Below are 22,044 nucleotides of genomic sequence, written 5' to 3'. Positions count from 1 at the left end.
AAAACCACCCTTTTGCTCACATACCTTTCTTTGACCGACAGAGTTGCCAGGCTATTCAGCACAAACGTATGAAGTTTTTCAGTAAATTCGCACTTAAATAATGGAAAAGTCGAGCATATCTCGCGATTGCCGCGCTTGCGGCAAGTTTATTTACAACACAACATCCAAGAACCTGTTCCAGGACCCGGAAAACGTAATGCTGAACCAAATCGAGGCCTTAACGGGACTATTTGTAAGTATCCAGGTTTTAGACACGTTCAGACCAACTGATGGATTGGGAGGTCTACCATCTCCACACATCGGTCCCAACCGTCTTTTGACTTTATGTTTCTTGCTTTTGCTGTAGCTGCTCGAGCATGCTAATCTCCCAGCTCGCATTTGCGGCCCCTGCGAGGTGTCCCTGAGGGAAGCCGTGCGCTTCCGGGAGCGTGTCATCCAAACCCAGCAGCTGCTCCAGAGCGGTCCAGAGAATGTCGAAGAGATTTACTTGAACGCCACTAAACAAAAGTCAAATGAGGAAGCACAAGAGGCACAGTCTGATTCTGAGAGCGAGGAGGAGAAAGAAGACAATGAATGTGTGACGTCGATAGAACTAGAAACCTTCGAAGAGGACGAGGAAGACGATGCTGCGGTGGTGGTACCGGAAGATGCGACACTTGACTCGACTGCTCCATCCAAACCCACGACCGAGACGGAATCAAAAGTTGCAAGATGCCAACCGCCACCACGTACCCCCACCGTTTACACATCGATGACTTTTGTGGACAACAGTAAGAGTCGAAACCAGCCGCGCACCCAATGGGACAGGCTCACCGAGGAGGAGACGGTGGCTTTGAAACGGGAGCGCCGCAAGCGCGACTGCATCTGTGAGCAGTGCGGCCGTCACTTCTCCTGTCCCAGTAATTTCAAAGTTCACCTGCTCCGGCACTCGGGTGTGAAGAATTTTTCATGCGAGCAGTGTCCACAGAAGTTCTATACGGCCCACCTGCTGCGGCGCCACGAGATGCTGCATCGGGGCGAGCGTCCGTTTCCCTGTCAGTACTGCAACATGTCATTTAACAACTCCAGCGGACGCATCCAACACGAACGCATGTAAGAAACTAGGAAACGTCCAGCCCCCGCAAACTTCTCTGATTTTAATTCTTGTACTTGCAGTCGCCACACCAACATTAAGCCTTACAAGTGCACCGAGTGCGATAAATCCTTTGCTGTGAGTGGGAAACTCAAGGTGCACATGCTTAGCCACACAGGTGTGCGCTCCTTCCAGTAAGTTTAGCTCTACACCGACTTATCACACATTTTAGATCCTATTTTTTGTAGCTGCGAGCTGTGCAAAGTGTCGTTCATACGGCGTCCCCATCTACAGGCACACTTCCGCTCGAAAAGCCATGCCCAGAACTTGCAGGCCCAGGAATCCTCTGCCAAAGTATTGGAAGTCGATGTTGAGACGCTTCTTCAGTAGAATCTTAAGCTAAGCACAGTTTGTAATATTTAAATACAAGTCATATTTATTTAGTTGTGTAAAATTCTCGCTGAAATCGTTCAACACAGGGTAAACAAATTCCCATACTACAGGTTGACAAGCAGCTGTAGTCAAATAACGTAACATTCTAACGTTTTTTGCTAATTTATTTTGCATTTACCTTTTTACTTTGAACCGTATTTTATAAACAATCCAAAAAAAGGAAGTCATGAAAACTAGTCAATCTTGTGGTAAATCGATCCAGCTCTCGGAAAAAATTATAGTTTTACTGCTGAGAGTTCTAACTAGCTGGTAATATCAAATAGAATATCAAAATCGGTAAAAATGATCTTTTTCAATTGGTATATACGGTATATTTAAAAAATTAGAATGTATGTTTCGGTATATTTCTTTGGTATCACTGATGTATACACATTCTGATAAGAACGCAGTAAACAGTTTTTGTTGATTGCAAAAAACGTTAATTTTTGAGTTAAAAATGCCTTAAACAACGCATCAAAAGTGCCATGTAGAACGTACCCAGTGCCACAATGTGTGAGAATGGAGCACAAATCAAAAACCAGCCCACAATCTTAAGCAGACCGCAACAAAGCCGAATCTAGTCCAAGAGAATTTGCTACCACCCACACACACACACACACACACACACACACACACACAGCCTCCCACACACAACGAAATGTCAAACGATGTGCAAATAGCAAGTGACGCCAAGATTGGGATCGAGGTGCACCGGCGAAATGAGAAACAGCAGCACCACCAGCGAGAGGTCACTGGGATCACAAAGAATGCTGCTGGCAGCGTCGTTGGTGAAGATATCGAATATGTTTTCGGTAGCATATCGCCGCGGGGGGGCTGCACCAATGCCAAGCACCTAGTGGGCTCCTACGAGCTGGAGTCGCCGGAGCACACGCCGCGCGACACAACCGAAAGTGACATCAACATTTCGAGCTGCTCCACGCTGGACATTGTCAATAAAGTAAGTTGTGACGGGCATATAGTATATTGGTTTTGTGGTCTGTGCGCACAGTGCGCAGATGCGTATCGAGCCGAAGGTCAAACTGCAACGGAGAATGCACCACCAGCAAACGGCTGACGACGTAATAGCCAGGGACAGTCAAAATTTTCCACTGTGGCCATGATTGCGGAGCAACTGCTTCCGCGCAGCCTGAGCTGCATGTGCTGCAGCGACACACCTCCAGTTCCTGGTGGCGTTGGCGGCTTTGGGATTCAGCGCGCTGAAAAGCGACACAGCTGGGAGTACACGCTGATGGCCCAGCCACTGGCCAGGCGACCCATTAATGTGATGACGACATGGTAGCGGACTCCATTCGTGTTACTAAGTGCCATTCTTTCTTGTCTTGCAGGTTGAGCAACTGTCGGTGCAGCAGCTGGAGAATCGTGTGCGCGAGCTGACACAGCGCCTGCAGCAGGCGGAGCGCCAATTGTCGGAGAGCAATGCGGAGCGGGAAATGTGCCACAAGCGTTTGGAGGTGGTCAGTCAGGCGCACGAGTGTCGCATCACGGAAATGCACTGCGTCATTGCGGAGCTAAGCAAGAAACTGCGCTCCAAGCAGGATCATATCATAGTCGAGGAGCAGGAGCCCGAGGGCAGTGGTAAGCGAAACCTTCTTGGAATTGAAATTCATGGAAATTCTGATTCAAGTCTCCACCCTTTTAGAGCTGAGCTATCAGGAGGGTTCTGTGTACAACTCGGAGCTGAATCTGACCAATCCAGATGCAGAGTGTCAGACGGAGCCCATGGAAGATCTCTACAGCGCCGCTAGCGTGGATAAAATCGGCCTTAAGGCACAGGAGCTGGGCAACAAGGGACAACTAGACGCTCTGCAGGAGGAAGTTTTGCATTTGAGGGCCAAGATCTCGCTGCTCCAGTCGGAGATTGCCACCAAGGAAACACCTGTCGTTGAGGAGCAGACGAAGGTGGACTTTTTTGCTGGTGAACAAGAGGCCAACGAGAGTGGACAGCGTCTCAACGATTTGAATGGTAGGCGGAAAGCTCTGACCATAACCAGGCTCCAGCTAACCATTTCCATTCCAGCTTGTGTATCGCTGACCAGCCCGCAGAAGCGAGTGCCTGCCGTTCCCAAAATGGCCGAGCGGGTGAAGCTGCGCTGCGCCAGCAAGAACGAACAAGACGAAGAACCAACCAGCGAGGCACACACGGAGCTAAGCAATGAGGTAGGTGGCTGGAATCTCTCGCTTATCCTCCCACTAATCTATAAATTATTTATCCATCAGCACATTAACTTGGTGGAGCATTTGGTGTGCGAATTGAAGGAACAAAACTCTTTCATGGACAGCATCATGGAGCCGCTGCACCTGAGCAAAGATATGGAGCCACATCAGCGTAAAATGGAGTATCTGAAAATGCGAAACACAATTCTGGCCATGACGCTGGACGAGTCGAAGGAGCACACCGAACACTTGTACTTGCTCTGCGGCAAATACGAGTCGAATGCGGTGGCCCTGCAGCTGGCGCTCAACTGCAGCGATCGCGCCATTGAGGCTTACGATGTGATGCTGGCACTCTTGGAGACCAAGTAAGTCCAGGACGGAGCCTGGCAGAACATTTTAAAATCATTTAAAAATCTCTTAACTAGGTTGGCACTTCTGAGCGATAAATCAGCGGCAGCGGAGGAGAGTCGCCGTTCGGTTGAGGCGGTGGCCAAGCATCTGTTGGCCCGCCTGGACAGCGAGAAGAATGTGTGCGAGAACAGTCTGGGTCCGTGGCAGCACAATATAAATCTGGGCGGCGAGGATGATCCGAAGAGTGCGCGGCCATGGTGTACCGATGATGACAATCGTCTGCGCAATCACGTCTCGAAGCTGAAGGGCCGCCGCTCGACGGTGCAGCATACAATCGTCAATCTGGAATCACCATTCAGCGATGTATACGAAAGGAAGCGTCTGGCCTTGGAGAAGGGGCACGAGTACAAGAAGTCGCCCATCGATTTGGATACGGCTGTCATCATGCAGGAGCTGCTCGAGCTGCAGGACGAGAACATTGAACTAAAGACCAAAATAAATGAGGCCGAGCAGGACCGACAGCATTCCAAAGATCGCGTGGCCATACTGCACGTTGCGCTGCAGCAGCTGCAGCTGGCGAATCGCGTGTCCTACTCTGAGGCGGAGCATTCGGCGCTCACCGAGCAACAGTTGGTCGAGGCCCTAACCCGCGAAACAGAACTCAAGGGCCGCCTGCAGACGCTTTTGGGCAACTTTACGGCCACGCAACGAGCCTCCGAGGAGAAGTACGAGGAGCTGCAACAGAGCGTACGCGAGCTGCAGCAATCCAATCAGTAAGTGTTTGCCATTCCAGCTGGGCTGCAATACTAATGTATAAATATTCTGCAGCAATTTGGGACAAATGTTGGAGGCCAGCAGGCGCAAGTATCAGGCGCGAGTAAACAAACTGGAGCAGAGGATTGCAGACTTGCGGCTGGACCATGAGCGATGCAACAAGCATGTGCCTGAGACAACGCTGTAGATGTAAGGATGTCCAAAAGCTGACGCGTCACCCAGAAGGAGTGGCTGCGGCGTGTGCTGTGCGCTAAGAATCTTTACTTAACCCAATCATATCGCTTCTGCTAACGCTATTCCCACCATTATCCAACGCACCGCACGCTCAGCATCCATTACCTCCAGTGTGTCGCGTCAGGAGCAAGACAAGTATCACGAATGTGCCATGCGACTAACTTGTAGCCGGTGGCAAGGCCCCGCGGCGTATCAGGCTGGATAAACTACATACATATTTACGTAAACATATAAACAACACGGTGCCACGGGAACTGAGCTCCAAGTTGATTCTTATTAGAGCTGGGAGCTAACTCCTGGGCGCCACAAAGCAATTACTTATACGATTAGATGAAACGAAAAAGAAACGAAACGAAAGAAGTTACTCACGACGGGAATCCTATATTTATACAACGTATTCGCATTATGCTGCTTGTTATATGAACTCTATATGTATTTAAACTTGTACAAATTATATGTCTACTGAATCTACATTCATTCACTCATTGGAGGATTCATCCTCGGCGGCAGCATCACCATCAACACCAGCATCACCATCACCATTGGCATCAGCGGCATCGTCTGCGTCTGCGTCTCCATCTGCATCTGCATCTCCATTGTTACTGCCACTACCGCTGGCACTGCTATTACTATTACTATTCGAATTGCCATTTCCATTACTCTCCATTGCGATGTCCTCCTCCACATGGCCGTTTGTGTGCTCTGGCGTTGGCGCGTTGTCATTAGCTGTGACCGGGCCAAGGGTTTGCAAGTGTTCTCGGGCAGCCTGTACCAGCTTTTCCAGCTCCACGCACTCTGTTTCAATCTCGTAGTTCTTCGAGACGAGCAAAACCCAGTGAGCGTCCAGGGAGCGCAGCCTTTCGCCCGCCAACGTCTGCGCTTGCTTGCGTTGCCAGTTCACGTCCTGTATGTCCTTTTTCAGTTGCTGCAGCTGCAGTTGCGCTTTGGCCTGCATGGCGGTGAATACCTCCAGGTAGGATTTCCACGCTTCCGTGCCGTAGTCCAGCAAAAGTTCCAGATTTAGAGAGCGCACGCACTGGTGCTCCAGCTGGGCCATGGAATTTTCAATGGCCTCTTGCCAGGCAGACACCTCGCCTAGCTTCCCGGATGGCGGAGGTGGCAGCTCGTACCGCTTCATGGAGAGCGTTTCCATGGGCAGGCGATTCTGTATGCGCTCAAATTCGTTGACCATCAGCGGTGTCTCGAATGGCGAAGTGGCCGGCAGCGGCAGATGGTCCAGGTAATTCTTTGTCGGCCGGTAGCGTCTGCATTCCTCTTCCACCATGGCGAGCGCCGATTCCCTGACACCAACGTCGTCGTATCCATGGTCAATGTAGGGCAAGGCATCCACAATAACTTCTCCAGCCATTTTTTATTCAATTTTTGCAAATAAACAACACTTTTAATGGACACAGAACGATTAACATTAACCCATAGTCGATAAGTGGGTATTTATATTCACACACGCATATTATGAAACTTGAAGAGTTTTAACGCAGCTTGGGTGAAATTTTTTCTGTCAATAATTGTTTGCAATCAAGGGAAAAAGATAAATCTATAAGTAGCATTAAAAAATTACTATTTAACACGTTTCAGCTCAAGCTGTTCAGCCGTGGAAATGGAGCGGGAAGCAGTGGGTTAAGTTTATTTTCTTCTTCAGTAAATATACGGTATTTTTATCTATTTGGGAAGGTATTTTTGGTATATTTATCGTCAGCCACACTGCTCTGCACTTTGCTTTATTTTCCAAAAACGTAATTATAATTGCAATTTGCAACTAGTAAAGTAACTTAAAACCATATCTTGCAGCAAACAACAATCGTCAAAATGCCCAGCATTAAGCTTCAGTCCTCGGACGAGGAAATCTTCGATACCGACATCCAGATCGCAAAGTGCTCTGGAACCATCAAGACAATGCTTGAGGATTGTGGAATGGAGGACGATGAGAATGCAATTGTCCCTCTGCCGAATGTGAATTCCACCATTTTGCGCAAGGTGCTGACCTGGGCTCACTACCACAAGGACGATCCACAGCCCGTCGACGATGACGAGAGCAAGGAGAAGCGCACCGACGACATCATCTCGTGGGACGCCGACTTCCTTAAGGTAGACCAGGGCACACTCTTCGAGCTAATACTTGCCGCCAATTATCTGGATATCAAGGGACTGCTCGAGCTGACTTGCAAGACCGTGGCCAATATGATTAAGGGCAAGACTCCAGAGGAGATACGCAAAACTTTCAACATCAAGAAGGACTTCAGTCCCGCCGAGGAGGAGCAGGTGCGCAAGGAGAACGAGTGGTGTGAGGAGAAGTGAGGTGTGACGGGCCAAACAGCGGGGAGGGAAAACGTGGATCAGCCCACAGCTGTTGTCTGATTACACAATAATTTAAGAATTTGGATTATTCCGAAATAATATTGTAGCCAATGCGTAAGATAAAATGTTTCCTTCACATACAAATATCTCTAACGTCACTGAGTTCGAAATAAATAATTACTCAACGCTATTTAAGGCATTGTCTTAAAATTCTTGTACACTATATTTCTCTTCGACACGGCTTTTGAATATATAGCTTACTAATACTCAAAATCTGTGGTTGAATTTAATTTACAATTGCACATCGTTGCTTAAAATAAATAAACGCACACACATATACAATACACACATATAAAAACATATACATATATATAGACAACTAGATTTACAATTACAATATGTTTTTTTCGGTTATCGGTTCTGGAATTCCAACATTAAAATACATATAGCAACATTAGCGCACAACAACAATCAATTTATCAGTTATTATCAGTTGTCTAGGAAGACGACGCAGTCGCACGCATTTCAAACGTGCTCACAAGGAATATAACAAACATTGGACAAAGATTCGCTAGCCCTAAACGGAATTTCTTCAGCTAATACTAGGTTTAACACACGGACAGTCCCAGCCCGGCCAAGCCTTACTTTTCCAGTGCCTCCTGTTCGCGATGCTGCCGCTTGAAGCCCCACTCGACAAAGACAAAGGCAATGGTGCCTATGGTGCCAGTGACCACAAGTATTGCCAACTGGACGTACAGCCCGAAATGTGAGGAGTAGAAAAAACTAATGGCCGCCGCCACGGACTGTGTGAACTTAAACAGGGCAAAAGCGCCCACGGCATTGTTCACGTACTCGCCACCCAGCATCGAGTAGATCTGGGTGTTAAAGCAGGCATCGCCCAGGCCGAGGAGGAAAGCACAGACCAGGGCAATGCTCGCACTGGGCGTTTCCAGGTACGATATATCGGTGGTATCCTTGAATGGTGCGCTGTTCGGCAGATTAATGAACGTCATGAAGAAGGCCGCCATGTGCATGATGTAGCCAACAATTACGATGGGATCGCGTCCAAAGCGTGTTGTCTTGTTGCCCAGTATGCCAAAAAGTCCGCCTCCGAAAACTTCTCCAGCGCCAATGCAAATTCCCACGAGGCCAACAATCTCCTTGGGCGTTTCAGCGATTTTCGTAGTAAAGCCAATTGCGGACCCAAAGACGCCACTAAAGAACGACAGCTCCAGACCTGTAAAGCAAGCAAAAGTCTATTATTCATTGCCCAAAAGGAGCAGCTTCCAAACGCACCTGTGTAGAAGAAAGCCAAGCTAAGGAGCAGCATCTTCTTGGTAAAGAAGAGTTGACCTGCCGACTTAAGGGCATACATTGCCTGATCCCAGCCCGTGTGCTTCTGCTCCAGCTCATTGTCGTGCTCGGCGTTGTCGGGCATGGAGCGCAAGGCAGCCAAAAACACAATGCCCAGCACGGCAATCACAGTGAGCACGCCTATGACCAGATTCCGGGTTTCCTTGTCGATGCGTGTCTTGTCCTGGAACTGGTAGTAGACAAACAGATTGCCGATGAACATGCTGCACTGCAGCAGGGCCCAAAAGACGCCCGAGTTGCGGGAAATGGTCGTCGATTCGCTGCAACGCGCCAGATAAGTTCCCTGGCCAGTCCAAGTGATGGAAGCGCCCAGGCCCAGCACAGCGCTGCCCACATACAGCAGCACCGTCGAAGGGAACATAAAGGTGATCATAAAGGCGCTGAAAGAAGGAACGGGTAGAATAATCGTTTTTACTGAACCATTTTAAATTCCTTTGCGGATCTACTCACGTATAGGTCAATGCTCCAACCACCATGGCCACTCGGGGACCCGTGAACGATATGAATGACGGCGCCAGCCAGTTGGAGAGCGAGAAGAATAGATAAATAATTGCCAGACTTGTGTAGCCCTCGCCCTTGAAGTTATCATCTTCCTGGGAAATGCTGTCCAGTATAGTTTTCTAACAATGAAATTGAAAAGAAATTGTATCATTTGATTATCATTTGTAAAACGTGCCAGCCGTGCCAGCCATGCTAATGAACCGGCAATCAAGTGACTCGAAAAATATAATATATTTTATTGTATTTCTGTTTAAAAGTTATACACAAAACGTGTTCTCGATTCAAGTACAAATGGAGCTTCAAATACAGGTATTTCTTGTCCGGATGCAATATGAAAAATAAATTAAAAATATTTCAATAATTTACTAAGAACGAGTATGCTGCACTCTGCAAGCAAATTCAAGTGCAATGCTGCAATTCTTGCCCACATTCTAAATATGAATGGAAAATTACTAGCTGAACGAATACGAAACATGTTTTCGGTTTGGGTATTTTCCATTCAAAAGGACGCATCTGAATGCAATGTGGAATGATATCGTTATCTCGCAGCAGAAATGCCGACTCTGACTCTGACACGATTTTGATTTAGATTTGCATCAATTAACTGATACTGGCCCGGTCTGGTCTGGTCTATGCTGGTCCTTGTGCCCAATATTGAAGTCCAACATGAGCGTGGAGTGGTGCTGCATTATCAGTACTCGATGCAGTTCTCGACGCCCAGCCCAGCACTTTGACAGCTTTAAGCAGGCGAATGTCAGTACTGCGCGTCAGATTGTGGAAGTGAAAGTTGAACATTCCGATGTGAGCTTTTATTTTCTGCAGTGTAACTAGCCTTCCACCCACCCATTCCGGATGAGCTTTTCGAAACGGAAGTGCTCAGACACTGTACATAGTCGTAAGTAATTGCAATGGAATACAGGAACTCTCTAGAACGGGAAGTTGTTGGCTCAATGCTGAACGGGGGACTTTTTTATATGGCAGTTCATATAGTACATAGTAGAGATGTACATACATAGTAACTAATACAAATGTTAATGTAGCTGTTTTAATTGTTCAATTGCTACCACTCACAGGCTAATTCTTAGCCTATTTATAGGTATGCTTACACGTGTATAGACATTAGAAAACTATTTTTAAAGCCGAGCAGTAACCATCAAATGATTCCGATAAGAGCACTCGAGTCTCAAGTGCAATCTATGCTTATCAGCAGCCAAGCGGCTAATGAGCACAATATCAATGAACTTTTTGTATACGATCTTTTGATTGATTTACCATTGAGGTACGTAGCTGAGATTTGGGTCAAGTTTTGTGCAAACAAAACAACAAAATTGAATGAAAAGAAAGCTGCAGTCAATGGCTGGAGTATGCCAGGCCATGCCAGACCCCAAATATATGTGGACTACTGATTTATTACGCAAAATAAACTGGCACAACGACTCTCAAAAGGTTCGAAAAAATGCAGAAACAAGTTTCGATTTTATTTCTGTTGCTTTTGGGGCAGACATTGTTGCTGCAGCGGTGCGGGCAGCGCAGTTGTCGCTGGGAAATTGTGGGCTCGTCGGGCTAGCACACCCACTTTTTGTTGTTGTTGTGTAAGCGGAGGCAGGCGCCTAACGGTTGTCTGTGTTATGTTTTCGCGGGGCGCAGGCGCAGGTGCTCCGCGCGTGGCGCCCACTCAAGCACACACACTTACATGCATATATGAATGTATGCATGTATGTATATTTTATGTACATTTGAATGGAATGGAAGTGTGCTTATGTATGTATGTTGGTCAACCTGGCTCGCTCTTTATATTTATTACTGACGTGGCCTTGAAGCCCGACGATGCTTTCGTTGTGTGTGTGTGTGTGTGTGTGTGTGTTTGTTTGCAATTGCAATTTCAATGACATTGAAAGAGTTGTTGTTGGTGGGCGCTCCATTGACGCGTTTTCGCTGTCTGGTTTGACTACCCTTTGATTTTGATTGCGCAATCAGCTGGCAAAAGGTCTGAGCAGCCAGTCGCTGCTTGCGGATACTAAAATTCCCCAAGTGAGTGTTCTGCATCCAACTCCTCGTACACTGATTGCACCATATGAGCCAAGGCCTCACTGCTGAGAGACTATTGTCGATCGATAGATTGGTAGTTGGTAAGTCTCGTTGGTTAAAGCACGCCCTGCCTGGCATTCCAACTGGCTTTGGCTGTTTTTTTTTTGTTTTTTTCAGAAGCAAAGCCAAGCGGCGTAGTAAATTGTTTATAAATTGTACAAAAACACTAACTAGAGGGCATTGCGCATGCGCCGCCGTCCGTGCTGAAAGGCCACAAACATTTCAACAAAAAAAGGCACACAAAAGTGAGAGTATTCAATCGGATAATTACGAGTACTTAGTGTACATTTCGATAATCATTTTTTCTGCGGGAATTTACAGAAGGTGGAACAGCAACAGTCCATTGAACCATAACAAAATGCGTGAATTTAAGCGCACAAAACAACGACTGCGTCGCAGTTTGTAGCCGGTTTTTTTGGGTTTATAATAAAGAGCGCTATGCTATGCATACGTAATCAAGCCCACCAGTTTTTGGCCATATACATAGACGTCAATCCCGTCTATATAAATATGTACATACATATGTAGGTACATAGTTTCATATCTACATTCATACATTTGTGTGCAAATCTTTTCCGGTTTATTTTTAGCAAGGCTTGGCCTTGATCTATTGGCTTTTCGATTAATCGGAACAGATAATAAACAAATGAAGCCGTTATGCATACAAAAAGTGAATGAAAGCTTCGATTGTACTAGATATTGCTATCTTTTATCATTGTCAATAGTCATCAGCGGTGCATGTTGACAACAATTATAATTATTTGCTCATATTAATTAACTAATCACCGTTGACAGATAACGGAACACAATTTCAGATAGAGGGGCGTGCCTCATGCCTATCCGTATATGAGTTACAGACTTCTCCATCAGTGGAGTTAACCCTAATTGAAATATGACCTCTTGGGGTCACCGTCAACTCCATTTCCATTTTCATTTTCCATTCATAACGAACGCTGAGACTGCCTGAGGCTTATAAGCTGCCAAGTGCCTTTGCGTTTGCCTTTGTTTGCTGCTTATCAATTGGATGGTCCACCAGTCCACACCCGACCACATTTTACTGCCATCTCAATGATGAATATTACAGCGAGAACAATGGATTCATGATTTATGAACTTTGAACGCTGTACTAAGGGAAAATAGAATGAAATTCCTCCCCATTTTATGTGCACTGCCCCAAATCAGGGTAATTTACTCAATTACTGATTGAGGGGTGGCGTGGCGTTTTCGTCCTCGGCCACTGTGTGCGTCGGAGTTACTGTGTGGGGTAGGGCCAAGGATACGAGAACGTCTATTGGCAAGGACAAGGACGAAAATGCCAGTGGCAAGGATGTCAACAACGCCCACGCATACATACACACACACGTTTCGTGGCAGCGACAGCGAGAGTGAGACGGACAGATGCCAGATACCAACACAACGGACAACACAAAACACACACATGGGCGGACTCTTCTCTTACCTCAATGTTGCACATGGTTTGGAACGCAGTAAAAACGAACATGAAGCCGCAGCCCAGGACGAGAATCATCAGGAATTTCCTATCCATGATGCTGCCTCTGGTCTCAGTTCTTTGTCGAATGGAATGCAATTATAATTTACGTTTACGTTCCGTACTGCATTTACAGTTTCGACGTCAGAGCCACCAATCGACGACAACAATGGCGCTCAACGCGAGAGGGCGGGGGCGCGTATTTTCGGTTATGGTTGATGAGTAGTCAGCTTGTGCTAGGCAGTAATTAATTTTGAGCGTCTGCATGTATATGAAACACTCGTTAAAACATTAACTAAATGCAAATGGCTTCGATTGGAAATGAAACAAAAACACGCAAAAACCCAAACCAAAACACACACCACACCACGATATTTAAATGCAGTGTTTACGCGACGACGGCTGAGAGTTGAATCGACTACAACAAATAAATAAAACTCGGAGATAGTAGCTATCACGAGAATTGGTATAAATGGCTTAGAGGTATGGACAACTTCTCTCTTTGCGGGACCAATTTGTTTATGTCCCTCGAAGAGTCCAACTCTGTCCTCACCTAATATCGTAATACCATGATTTTGTTGTGATTTTCGACCTTTTCATTCACATGCGTGGCACCGCCTATCGATAGATAGATAGATATTTGCCCGCGAAATAGATGTATTCCATCAAAATCAAATTGAAATGAACAGTGGATTTCAAATGTTGTCCGATGGGTAACCTTGGGAAAATTAGCTGGGATTATTTGGAACAATTGACAAGAAGTCCTCTGAAATTTACGCTACGACGGTTGGTGGCAGTGTACCCGCGGACTTATCGATCAAATTTACCGCACGACCCTTAAACATATACTAAAATATACCTTTTAATTTAAAAAATATGCGGTGAATATACCGTAGATCTTAAATCATTTCTCAGCGCTGAAACTATAATTTTGTTTAATTCCGCAATCAATGGAATGTTACTATTATAGAATTTTCAATGAATAGGGAGGGAGACTTACAGAATCTGTTCCCTTATCCTTATATATGTCTCTTTTGAAAATCTGCGAGATTCACAAGATAACAACGTATCGATACTCGCGCGCGAATTGGATTTATTGCATCAAAACCAAATTGATTTGAAAAGTGGTTTCATGATGTTGGGTTTTTTAATGATCTAATAGAAAGTGAAAACCCAATTGTTGAACCCAATAGATAACTTGGGAAAATTACCGGGGATTACATGGAAACATTCAAGTCAAAGCGATGGAAAAATAGTCTACGGAAATGGGGTTTCTCACTTTGTTTATTAACATTTAAAGAAATATCATGTTTACGTGAAGGTTTCTTTCCGTGTGCTAACATCGATCGTTTGTTATATAATATTTATGTATGTATAGGTATGTATGTGTATTAGTTTATTGATTATTCCTCTTGTATGTTTTTGGCTTACTCTAAACACTAAAATCATTCGTTTGCAGGTATTCCTCGTTTTGAAACAGCAAGTTCAACTTTAATGTGTATTTATTAAACTTAGTTTTTAGCTGAAAATATCTCCTCCTCCTTCCTCTTCCATTATGAACTCCAAAATAATAGTTAATACAAAGCACAAATTTGACTCAATTGTACGATGGAATTACAAATCAAATCTGAATCTGAATATACAATGTTTTGTTTAATCAAATGTATGCACATGTAAATTTTAAGGTAGTTTCTGTCTGTCTTCAAAAGCAATTCCAGAGCGAAAAAAACATATTTCCAGAGCTGGATTAACACAGACGGTATAGAGTTACGATAAACAACAAACATTTATCCTCAACGTTTTATCTTAAAATTAATTAAATGGTTTTACTTTTTTTTACGTTTTATATGCGCTGCTAAGGAAATGTTTCGCGGACACGTGCAAAATGGAAAATTGTGTTGGTTTTGATTGATTTTCGGCTAAACCCTCCCTGATCAGCTTCCTATTTGCTTGCTTGCTCCCTCGCTCGCTCACTCGCTTAATCGCTTTTCTTGTTAATAATCAGCGCTTCTTCGATCTCATCCGTGGGCTGATCGCGGTCGCCCCAGCCCCAAGTGGCATGGGTGCCGTCACCAGTGCGCTTCACACGCTTCTTGATGATCTCTGCGGACACGGTCTTTAGGTCGTAGGCCCAGCCAATCTTGGCGAAGAAGTCAATGAAGGCGGTGGTGAAGTTTAGAGAGTATTTGCCAAGCTCGGCCGTCTTGTAGTCCCAGGGGAACACATGATGATAGTTATGCCAACCCTCACCGAAGGCCAGAATTGCGACGGAGATGTTCTGGGAGGGGCTGATAACTCTGTAGACGAAAGAAGAATATTACCTTTCAAAAAAACAAAGAATTACTGCATGTGCACACTTACTTGTCATAGGGGCGACCACCGAACTTGTGGGCGGCACTGTTCACCAGCCAGGTCACATTCAGGATGAAGCACCAACGGAACATGGTGGCCACGAACCACGCATTCACAAACGTCTCATTCCAGAAGTACATGGGAATGATCGTTGGCAGAATAAAGCAGGCCAGAGGCATCAGAATCATGTAGTATCTGCAGGAACAAGTTTGACTTAGACATTGATACGATGGGATGGCAAAACGCGTCCACTTACTTCTTCTGGAACATCAGAACGGGGTCCTTGCGCAGATCAGATAGATCAACACCCTTACCCTTGGCCTTAACCTCGGGATGCTTCTTGCACAGCAACCAGCCAATGTGCGAGAAAAAGAAGCCACGGGTGGCATTGTGGGGATCGGCATCTGTCTCCGAGTACTTGTGATGGACACGATGATCGCGCGCCCAGTGATAGGCGGCATCCTGGAAGGCAATGGTGTTGAAGGTAGCCAGGATCACACGCAGCGGCCACTTTGCCTTGTATGAACGATGGGCCCAGAGACGATGAGCGCCAGCAGTGATTCCCAATCCGGAGACGGCATATAAGATGTAAGCTGCAAGTTCCAAAGCAAATTTGAATTACTGTCTGAATCTTTGATGAGCAAACAAAAGGTTGTAAATCGATGATTTAAATTATAACCGCATGCAAATAAATGTGAATAGCTGTCACTGAATTTATATTAGAGGCCGACTAATCAGCAGTCTATGAATGTTCTGCCCAGTCGTCCATAGATGCCACTTGGCGAAGGTTATCAGTGCTGAATGAATGTTTGTCTGAATGACAAAACATTGATAGCCATGGCATATTCAAGCGTCCGGCACGCGCTAGGAAGATGACCATAATGGGTAACCATAGGGATAGGGATTTCTTACCTAAGCCGATTGTCTCCCACTTCGCGGAGGTAATCATCAGATAAGCGCCGTAGAGTGCAGCCAAATGCAAGTATCCAAAGGCAATGATGTTGCGCCAGACGAGCTTCATTTTGCGCTTGTCCGCCTTCTTCATCGGCAGAATGTCCTTGACCAGGCCGCCATCGGTGGTCTCCACATCGCACTCGAAGAGCACACCAGTGGAGTCCTGCTGCAGCTTGGTGGGGTTCTGATCGGAATCAGCGGCTGCATTAGCTGCGGCGATCAGCGAGTCCGTGATGGACTGGGCACCGGCATGGGCGTTGGGCGGCATATTGCATCAACCTTCAAGTGAAACAAGAAAAATAACAATTTAATTAGTGTTTGTTTGGCATCATTCGGTGGGGTTAAGCAATTAGCTTTTGCACTTGACACGCTTTGGGTGAGGCAGAAGGCAGTGACTCCAAGTTTTATTACTGCCATTTGCAGACCTGTCTCTATTACACCTTGAAGCAGCAGCATTCAATTCAGTGTCTTGCCAAATACGTTTCGTCGGCATGCTGGCTAGACCAGGCTAGCCGCAGAACAAAGCTACAAAAAATCAATACAGCTGGCGCACATCCTGGCCAAAGTCAAAAGGATTCATTCCGAGCGTGAATAATATGCCGGTGTGGGAAAGGGTACAGTTGGGGCTATATATGGGTCACTGGGAACCTTTCCTTGCCCCAAGGTTAATTGCTTATACCGACTTCCTGGAAGTGCGTTTAATCTGAGCTGAGCTGAGCCTCCGCTTGTGGAAAATTACTAGCTCATCAAATTTGGGCATGCTTTGTTATACACACACACACACACTCACGTACTCGTACAGAAAATTAGCAAGAATTGGCGAATCGGCCGAGCACAATATAGCAATATGTAATCATATGTTTATATGTGTGTAAAGTCTAGTCAGCTATTTCCTCAACACTTGGGATTGCTCCGATATGTTCCCTGTGACTCTTTTTACCTTATAAAAACTGTAGTTTTCTTTTTTATAGGAATATAGTACTATATTTGCACTGACGACAGCCGGACGAGCCGCTTTGGTTAAGTTTTAAAACCGATATGTGTATAAGTTTCGCACGAAGAACTCTTGCTGTGCAAAAAGCTTTCCGCTCTGGCTCTCGTTATCGCTCTCACACACGTAAGCTCAAAAGTCTGCAGGGTGGAAGCTTTTGCAGGTGTTCGCTCAGCGCGCTGGACACGATTAGATTAAATTGGATTTCTTTTGGCCATCTCAGCGATCTGCCTATTAATACTTTTGTGCACCTGCTAAGGTCAGGGCTAACAATTATAATGTATGTCTAGACTAACTGCTTTGACTAATCTAATCAGTATGGACGACCGAACACGTGTATGTTGATGGTGCGTGCTATTGGACTTTATGCACACCACAACACAACACAAACATCTTTTCAAAAACAGATGTGAATCACATATGTGTGTGTGAATTATAATTATGATGTGTCTATTGCTGATTTCATCAGCTCACAAACAATTGCAAGCAAGAACAATAGGAACATTACCCAATTCAACACGTGAACCTGTGTCAAAGTGAAAGCTTTTGCATCATACGATGCTCACGCCAGAAAAGTGGCGCGCTTAGGAACGCCAATAAAGAAGGTAGAGAGATAGTAGAGGAAAATAATAAGAAATAAAAAACTGTACAAACACGCGCACATAAGAGTGTTAGGTGTTAGTGTAAAAAAAGCAGATCAAATCTGAAAGCTTTTTCGCAGCAAGAGAGGGAAACATGAGTAACAGCTGTTAATTCTTGTACAGAAATAAGCTTTAAATTTGACCAAAAGCCGGCAAACAAACGCACTAATGACCAACACCAACAAGACTTTTATCAAGCACCGCAAAATGTGAGTCGCGCATTGAACTTGAAATATGTCGACGTGTTGTCTGTCTCTCTGTTTGTATGCCATTCTCATTTATTGGTAGCGTGGGAGCTTACAACAGAGAGAGCGAGGGAAGCAGAAAGAAAGTACAGCCCAGTGCGAGTTGGAGATAGAGAGAGAGACAATTATGTATATGTATACAATGTATACTATACATGTACATATGTATGTACATTGTTTGTTCTCTAGAGAATCACGTTGCAAAGTCGTGATGCAGTGGCTACGCTTCTTGGGTTCAACAACGCTGTCGGGTCGGTAATTGGAGCTTGCTTCACATGACTGTTGTGGATTTAGTAATGTTTATCGAATTTAAAACATTTAATTGGTTCTGGTGTAAATGAAGTGAGAAATTGTGTTGAACTCTCCCCGAGCAATATGTACATTTAATTTGCAATTCCATTACGGTTTAGTTGGTTGTCCTGGTTTAACCAATTTGCAATGCTAAGTGCCCGTTTAATTATTCTCAAAGTTCAGTAGCCGAAAAAAAACAATGAGGAGTTTAGTTTAACAGGAAAAAGCATTAAAGAGTAGCAGCAAAGTGAATTAATGAAGTACACCTAAGCACCCACCCCCTCCCCTTATTCAAGTCTGAATGGGCGAACACTCAAAACTAGCCGAAAAAAACAAAACCAAAAATAAGCGACTAGACCGACATCTAACCTTCCGTTAAACACTTTGACCGTTAAACTGAAACCTTGGCGGACTACAGAGGTATAGTGGCTGCTTAAAAACTCGACCCCAAGATCGTCCAGTTAAGAGTTTGAAGAGCAAACGCTGAGCGCAAAAGAAACAGAAATACATGGCAGACAGAGATCGGAGATCGAACTACAAGCTACGCGTACATATGTACACACGAACGAACGTCTCGTTTGGTACATCGTATTTGTATATACATAGTATACAAGCAAGTATCGGAGATAAAAAGCGCAGAGGAAATGAAATCTAGAACTGTGTAGAATAATTGTTGTAATTTCTTGCTTTGCTGGCGCCTGGCATGCCGCTTTTACGTAAACACTAGACACACAAAATCCTGTGGCAATGGCTCAACAAGTCATTGCACTGCCTTAGACACTATATTATGTACATGACATCTGGAATAGTCCATGGCTAGTAACCAACCTGTTTCCTTGACCAAGTCGCTTTTAACTTCTTTAACTCGCGCTTTTCTTTTCGCACAGTTTCTTGTTTCAACTAGTATTTGTTGTGGGAGCCACAGCACGTCCGCACGCTAGACAATATTAAGTTCAACTAACTAAACTTTCGCGCACTCTCAAAAACGAAAACATTCGTACGAGGAAAGCAACAGCCGAGATGGAAGCGAGCAAGCGACCGAGCCGAGCGACAACGTCAGAGCTTTTTTCTGTCGGCGTGTGCATTTCATTTGTGCCGGGGAGTCGATTCTTGCCTAGGTTCTTTAGATTAGCAGCATGCACGTAGCCCACCAATCGATGTGAATTTACAAATTTGGGAGAAATTGTAAACATTCACTCTTTAATGACTTCAATTATCCAAATCCTAAGTGAACGATTGAATCCGAGGCAGTTTTGCATTTTATCTGAGCGATAATATCAATACGCCGCTTGTAAACAATGCAATTTCTAAAATTAAAAGCCGCACACATGGACTGGACCAGCCACCAGCCCGGTCCAGCCAGCGGGTTTAGCCTTCGCACTTTGTACCAGCAGTAGGTTTGGACCATGTTAACCCAATCTAATCGATGTTTTTCGCTCGGTGCGCCGTGTTAATGATAATGGGTTAGGCCGTGAATCCAGTTGCCCTGCCTTATATTAATCTGCGTATAGATAACTTTATTGTTCTTGCACTTTGACCAGGCCAAAACCAGTTGGTGAGTCCAATCCCTTCACGCAGTGGCTTGAGCCAATGTTTTTTTTAATAGCAGACACATTCCAGATTCATTTGCATATCGCCGCTTCTTTCAAACACAGAAGTTCAGGTTAAGTAAGCCGAGAATATTTACGAAAATACGAAGGCCATATGGCTAGTTTCAATCTTATTGCATTATTCATACCTCCACGATGATATTGTCTGCCCATTTGTATATTTGTGAGCATGTGCAGCCGAAGCCATTGGTTGCAAATAAATACAACATGATAGGTGTGGGAAATAGTATCAAGCTTACAATCAAAGAAGTGATATTTAGGATTGAATTCTGATATTAGTAGTATGAGGCTTTAAAACCGGGCGACGAGGTTTCATTGACACGTAGTTTTGACCATTTCTAATAAAGAATATTAAATACATACATACATATGTATGTAGATGTATACCTGCATACGTACATATGTATGCATTCATCGACATTCAAGGACAGGCTTATCTGCACACGTAGACAGCAAGTTTGGGTTAATGCGCATTAGAATTATGAGCTTGAAATCTGCAAAGGTGCCTTTAGCGTAGATGTATGGATGTATGTAAATACATATGTACATATTTATATACATACATACATTATGCATCTATTGTTCCTAGAATGGGGTACCAACTATTTTGCGTCATAGCATCTGATGTGATGTGATGTCACTGCATATGTATGTATGTATGAGTACGCCTCAGCTTTGCGTGCAAACAACGTACATATGTTGGTAAGTGCGACGTACTGCATCTATAGATTATGGAACTATTAATTAAATGCGATTTGCCATTACTTGTAAATCTCATCTGTTCATCCTAATCAGGTGCGGCGTTTGCAGATGGATGTCGCCAGCCGCAACAGGCACGGTGTGTGGTGTCGCTTATCTCAGCAATTGTTCTGAGTGCGTAAATGTGCATAATGTTGCTTGCAGGATATTGAAACTTACGGGTCCTCTGAGTAGCTTCCACAATAAAAAATAAAACACTTCCTTTTCGTTTGAAAAAATTCAGCAATTTTTGCGTTTGTTTTTGGAATTGGAGATGAGCGTCAAGTATCGATTATCTGAGTTGGATACATCGATATATCGCTTGCATTTATTGCACTTAATTACACATCACCTGAGACGGGGACAGCCTTAAGCAGTTGCATGCAAAAATAACACAACGATTGCACAGCCTAAAAATTTACTAATTTCCAGCTCCCAAAAGCGAGAAAAAAAATATTTTTTACAGTGTGAAAAAAAATGTCCAAGTTTATTTCAAAATTCCGTCAGCTACAGGCGCGCACTTTGAGCCGCGAGTGTTGCCATGAGAATTTGCGCGTCACAAAATTCGGCTGGGACGCGACCATCTGCGCGGTGAATCCTAAATTTGTGGAGTCGGTGGGCGGTGGCTCGTTTGTGGTCATACCCTGCGCCCGTGTGGGTCCCCTGCCCATGGACTATCCGACAGTGAGCGGACATGGCGGCTGGGTGCTGGACATTGCCTGGAGTCCGCACAACGATAACATTATTGCCACGGGCTCCACCGATGGTGTGGCACGTGTCTGGGCCATACCCGATGCCGGACTGTCTGAGCCACTCGAGCGGGCTGTCGTTGATTTGAAATTTCACAAAGGACGCTGCTGCCTCGTGCTGTGGCATCCGTCGGCCCTCAATGTGCTGGTCACCGGCGGCTCGGACAATCAGCTGGCCATCTGGAATGTGGGCACGGGACAGCTGCTCAAGCTGCTGGACACGCACCCGGCCCTGGTGTACAGTGCGTGCTTCAATTGGAATGGATCCCAGCTGGTGACCAGCTGCCGTGACACAATGCTGCGTGTCCTCGAGCCACGCACGGGCCAGCTGCTCGGCTCGGCGGTGTGCCACGAGGGCGCGCGTCCCACTCGACGGCTGTAATGGCTGGGGTGGCCGCAAACAGCTGCTCGGGCAGCTCCTTCGGCATCGTCAACGACATAATCTCGCAGACACCTTTGCTATTCAGGCGAAAGATCTTTCCCAGCTCCCCGTTCGGCAAGTTGCAGCCACGTTTGGGCATCAGGCAGACGCCACGCTGCGACTCCTCCGAGGCGATTGTGTTGATGTAGTGCAGAAACGGCGGCTTGTCCGTTACCTGTGTAACGTGTGGCGGAGGTACAGTTGTGCTGCGGTACAGTCCTGCAGCTTATACTCACCTCATAGTAA

At 45.4% G+C, this 22,044-nt stretch overlaps 7 protein-coding genes across 10 annotated transcripts; 4 read left to right on the top strand and 3 right to left on the bottom strand.

Annotated features, from left to right (window-relative positions):
* Positions 1-51: 51 nt before the first annotated feature.
* On the top strand, positions 52-1,525 carry LOC117899356 (transcription factor Ouib). Its single transcript, XM_034809328.1, has 4 exons — positions 52-232; positions 347-1,092; positions 1,156-1,266; positions 1,321-1,525. Exons 1-4 carry the CDS (start codon positions 101-103, stop codon positions 1,460-1,462), a joined length of 1,131 nt encoding a protein of 376 aa, XP_034665219.1. The 5' UTR covers positions 52-100; the 3' UTR covers positions 1,463-1,525.
* A 355-nt stretch (positions 1,526-1,880) lies between these two features.
* Positions 1,881-5,509, top strand: LOC117899340 (colorectal mutant cancer protein). Of its 2 annotated transcripts, none has more exons than XM_034809287.1 (7): positions 1,881-2,462; positions 2,851-3,100; positions 3,165-3,488; positions 3,543-3,682; positions 3,743-4,044; positions 4,105-4,803; positions 4,859-5,509. In XM_034809287.1, exons 1-7 carry the CDS (start codon positions 2,163-2,165, stop codon positions 4,989-4,991), a joined length of 2,148 nt encoding a protein of 715 aa, XP_034665178.1. In that variant the 5' UTR covers positions 1,881-2,162; the 3' UTR covers positions 4,992-5,509. The 2 variants fall into 2 exon arrangements, with proteins under 2 accessions (XP_034665178.1, XP_034665179.1); XM_034809288.1 differs by lacking the exon at positions 1,881-2,462 and adding an exon at positions 2,596-2,786.
* LOC117899366 (pre-mRNA-splicing factor SPF27) lies at positions 5,400-6,467 on the bottom strand. The gene has a single exon (XM_034809345.1). It carries the CDS (start codon positions 6,405-6,407, stop codon positions 5,517-5,519), a length of 891 nt encoding a protein of 296 aa, XP_034665236.1. The 5' UTR covers positions 6,408-6,467; the 3' UTR covers positions 5,400-5,516.
* Positions 6,468-6,775: 308 nt separating this feature from the next.
* Positions 6,776-7,544, top strand: LOC117899374 (S-phase kinase-associated protein 1-like). Its single transcript, XM_034809354.1, has 2 exons — positions 6,776-6,792; positions 6,848-7,544. Exon 2 carries the CDS (start codon positions 6,866-6,868, stop codon positions 7,352-7,354), a length of 489 nt encoding a protein of 162 aa, XP_034665245.1. The 5' UTR covers positions 6,776-6,792; positions 6,848-6,865; the 3' UTR covers positions 7,355-7,544.
* Positions 7,545-7,808: 264 nt separating this feature from the next.
* Positions 7,809-13,224, bottom strand: LOC117899349 (UNC93-like protein MFSD11). The gene is made up of 4 exons (XM_034809302.1): positions 12,777-13,224; positions 9,179-9,348; positions 8,651-9,108; positions 7,809-8,591 (listed from the first exon to the last, which is right to left on the bottom strand). Exons 1-4 carry the CDS (start codon positions 12,861-12,863, stop codon positions 7,996-7,998), a joined length of 1,311 nt encoding a protein of 436 aa, XP_034665193.1. The 5' UTR covers positions 12,864-13,224; the 3' UTR covers positions 7,809-7,995.
* A 1,034-nt stretch (positions 13,225-14,258) lies between these two features.
* LOC117899353 (acyl-CoA Delta(11) desaturase-like) lies at positions 14,259-19,256 on the bottom strand. Of its 3 annotated transcripts, none has more exons than XM_034809322.1 (5): positions 19,109-19,256; positions 16,071-16,391; positions 15,415-15,751; positions 15,168-15,353; positions 14,259-15,103 (listed from the first exon to the last, which is right to left on the bottom strand). In XM_034809322.1, the coding sequence occupies exons 2-5, from the start codon at positions 16,378-16,380 to the stop codon at positions 14,785-14,787; spliced, it is 1,152 nt and encodes a 383-aa protein (XP_034665213.1). In that variant the 5' UTR covers positions 16,381-16,391; positions 19,109-19,256; the 3' UTR covers positions 14,259-14,784. The 3 variants fall into 3 exon arrangements, with proteins under 3 accessions (XP_034665213.1, XP_034665214.1, XP_034665215.1); XM_034809323.1 differs by lacking the exon at positions 19,109-19,256 and adding an exon at positions 17,095-17,114; XM_034809324.1 differs by lacking the exon at positions 14,259-15,103 and having other exon boundaries at positions 15,164-15,353.
* Positions 19,257-21,105: 1,849 nt separating this feature from the next.
* LOC117899216 (coronin-1B-like) lies at positions 21,106-21,759 on the top strand. The gene has a single exon (XM_034809089.1). The coding sequence runs from the start codon at positions 21,106-21,108 to the stop codon at positions 21,757-21,759; it is 654 nt and encodes a 217-aa protein (XP_034664980.1).
* Positions 21,760-22,044: the final 285 nt, after the last annotated feature.

This window comes from Drosophila subobscura, chromosome O, assembly GCF_008121235.1.
Source record: "Drosophila subobscura isolate 14011-0131.10 chromosome O, UCBerk_Dsub_1.0, whole genome shotgun sequence".
Lineage (NCBI taxonomy): Eukaryota > Metazoa > Arthropoda > Insecta > Diptera > Drosophilidae > Drosophila > Drosophila subobscura.
This window is presented reverse-complemented; position numbering and strand designations above follow the sequence as displayed.

Coding starts and splice junctions, on each gene's coding strand:
- LOC117899356 (XM_034809328.1), top strand. CDS start 101: ATGGAAAAGTCGAGCATATCTCGCGATTGCCGCGCTTGCGGCAAGTTT. Junction 233..346: donor AGGCCTTAACGGGACTATTT/GTAAGTATCCAG, acceptor CTTTTGCTGTAG/CTGCTCGAGCATGCTAATCT. Junction 1,267..1,320: donor ACAGGTGTGCGCTCCTTCCA/GTAAGTTTAGCT, acceptor TATTTTTTGTAG/CTGCGAGCTGTGCAAAGTGT.
- LOC117899340 (XM_034809287.1), top strand. CDS start 2,163: ATGTCAAACGATGTGCAAATAGCAAGTGACGCCAAGATTGGGATCGAG. Junction 4,045..4,104: donor CTGGCACTCTTGGAGACCAA/GTAAGTCCAGGA, acceptor TCTCTTAACTAG/GTTGGCACTTCTGAGCGATA. Junction 4,804..4,858: donor GAGCTGCAGCAATCCAATCA/GTAAGTGTTTGC, acceptor AATATTCTGCAG/CAATTTGGGACAAATGTTGG.
- LOC117899366 (XM_034809345.1), bottom strand. CDS start 6,407: ATGGCTGGAGAAGTTATTGTGGATGCCTTGCCCTACATTGACCATGGA.
- LOC117899374 (XM_034809354.1), top strand. CDS start 6,866: ATGCCCAGCATTAAGCTTCAGTCCTCGGACGAGGAAATCTTCGATACC.
- LOC117899349 (XM_034809302.1), bottom strand. CDS start 12,863: ATGGATAGGAAATTCCTGATGATTCTCGTCCTGGGCTGCGGCTTCATG. Junction 9,349..12,776: donor AAACCATGTGCAACATTGAG/GTAAGAGAAGAG, acceptor TTTCATTGTTAG/AAAACTATACTGGACAGCAT. Junction 9,109..9,178: donor GTTGGAGCATTGACCTATAC/GTGAGTAGATCC, acceptor TCCTTCTTTCAG/CGCCTTTATGATCACCTTTA.
- LOC117899353 (XM_034809322.1), bottom strand. CDS start 16,380: ATGCCGCCCAACGCCCATGCCGGTGCCCAGTCCATCACGGACTCGCTG. Junction 15,752..16,070: donor GTGGGAGACAATCGGCTTAG/GTAAGAAATCCC, acceptor TGGAACTTGCAG/CTTACATCTTATATGCCGTC. Junction 15,104..15,167: donor GGTGGTCGCCCCTATGACAA/GTAAGTGTGCAC, acceptor TTTCGTCTACAG/AGTTATCAGCCCCTCCCAGA.
- LOC117899216 (XM_034809089.1), top strand. CDS start 21,106: ATGTCCAAGTTTATTTCAAAATTCCGTCAGCTACAGGCGCGCACTTTG.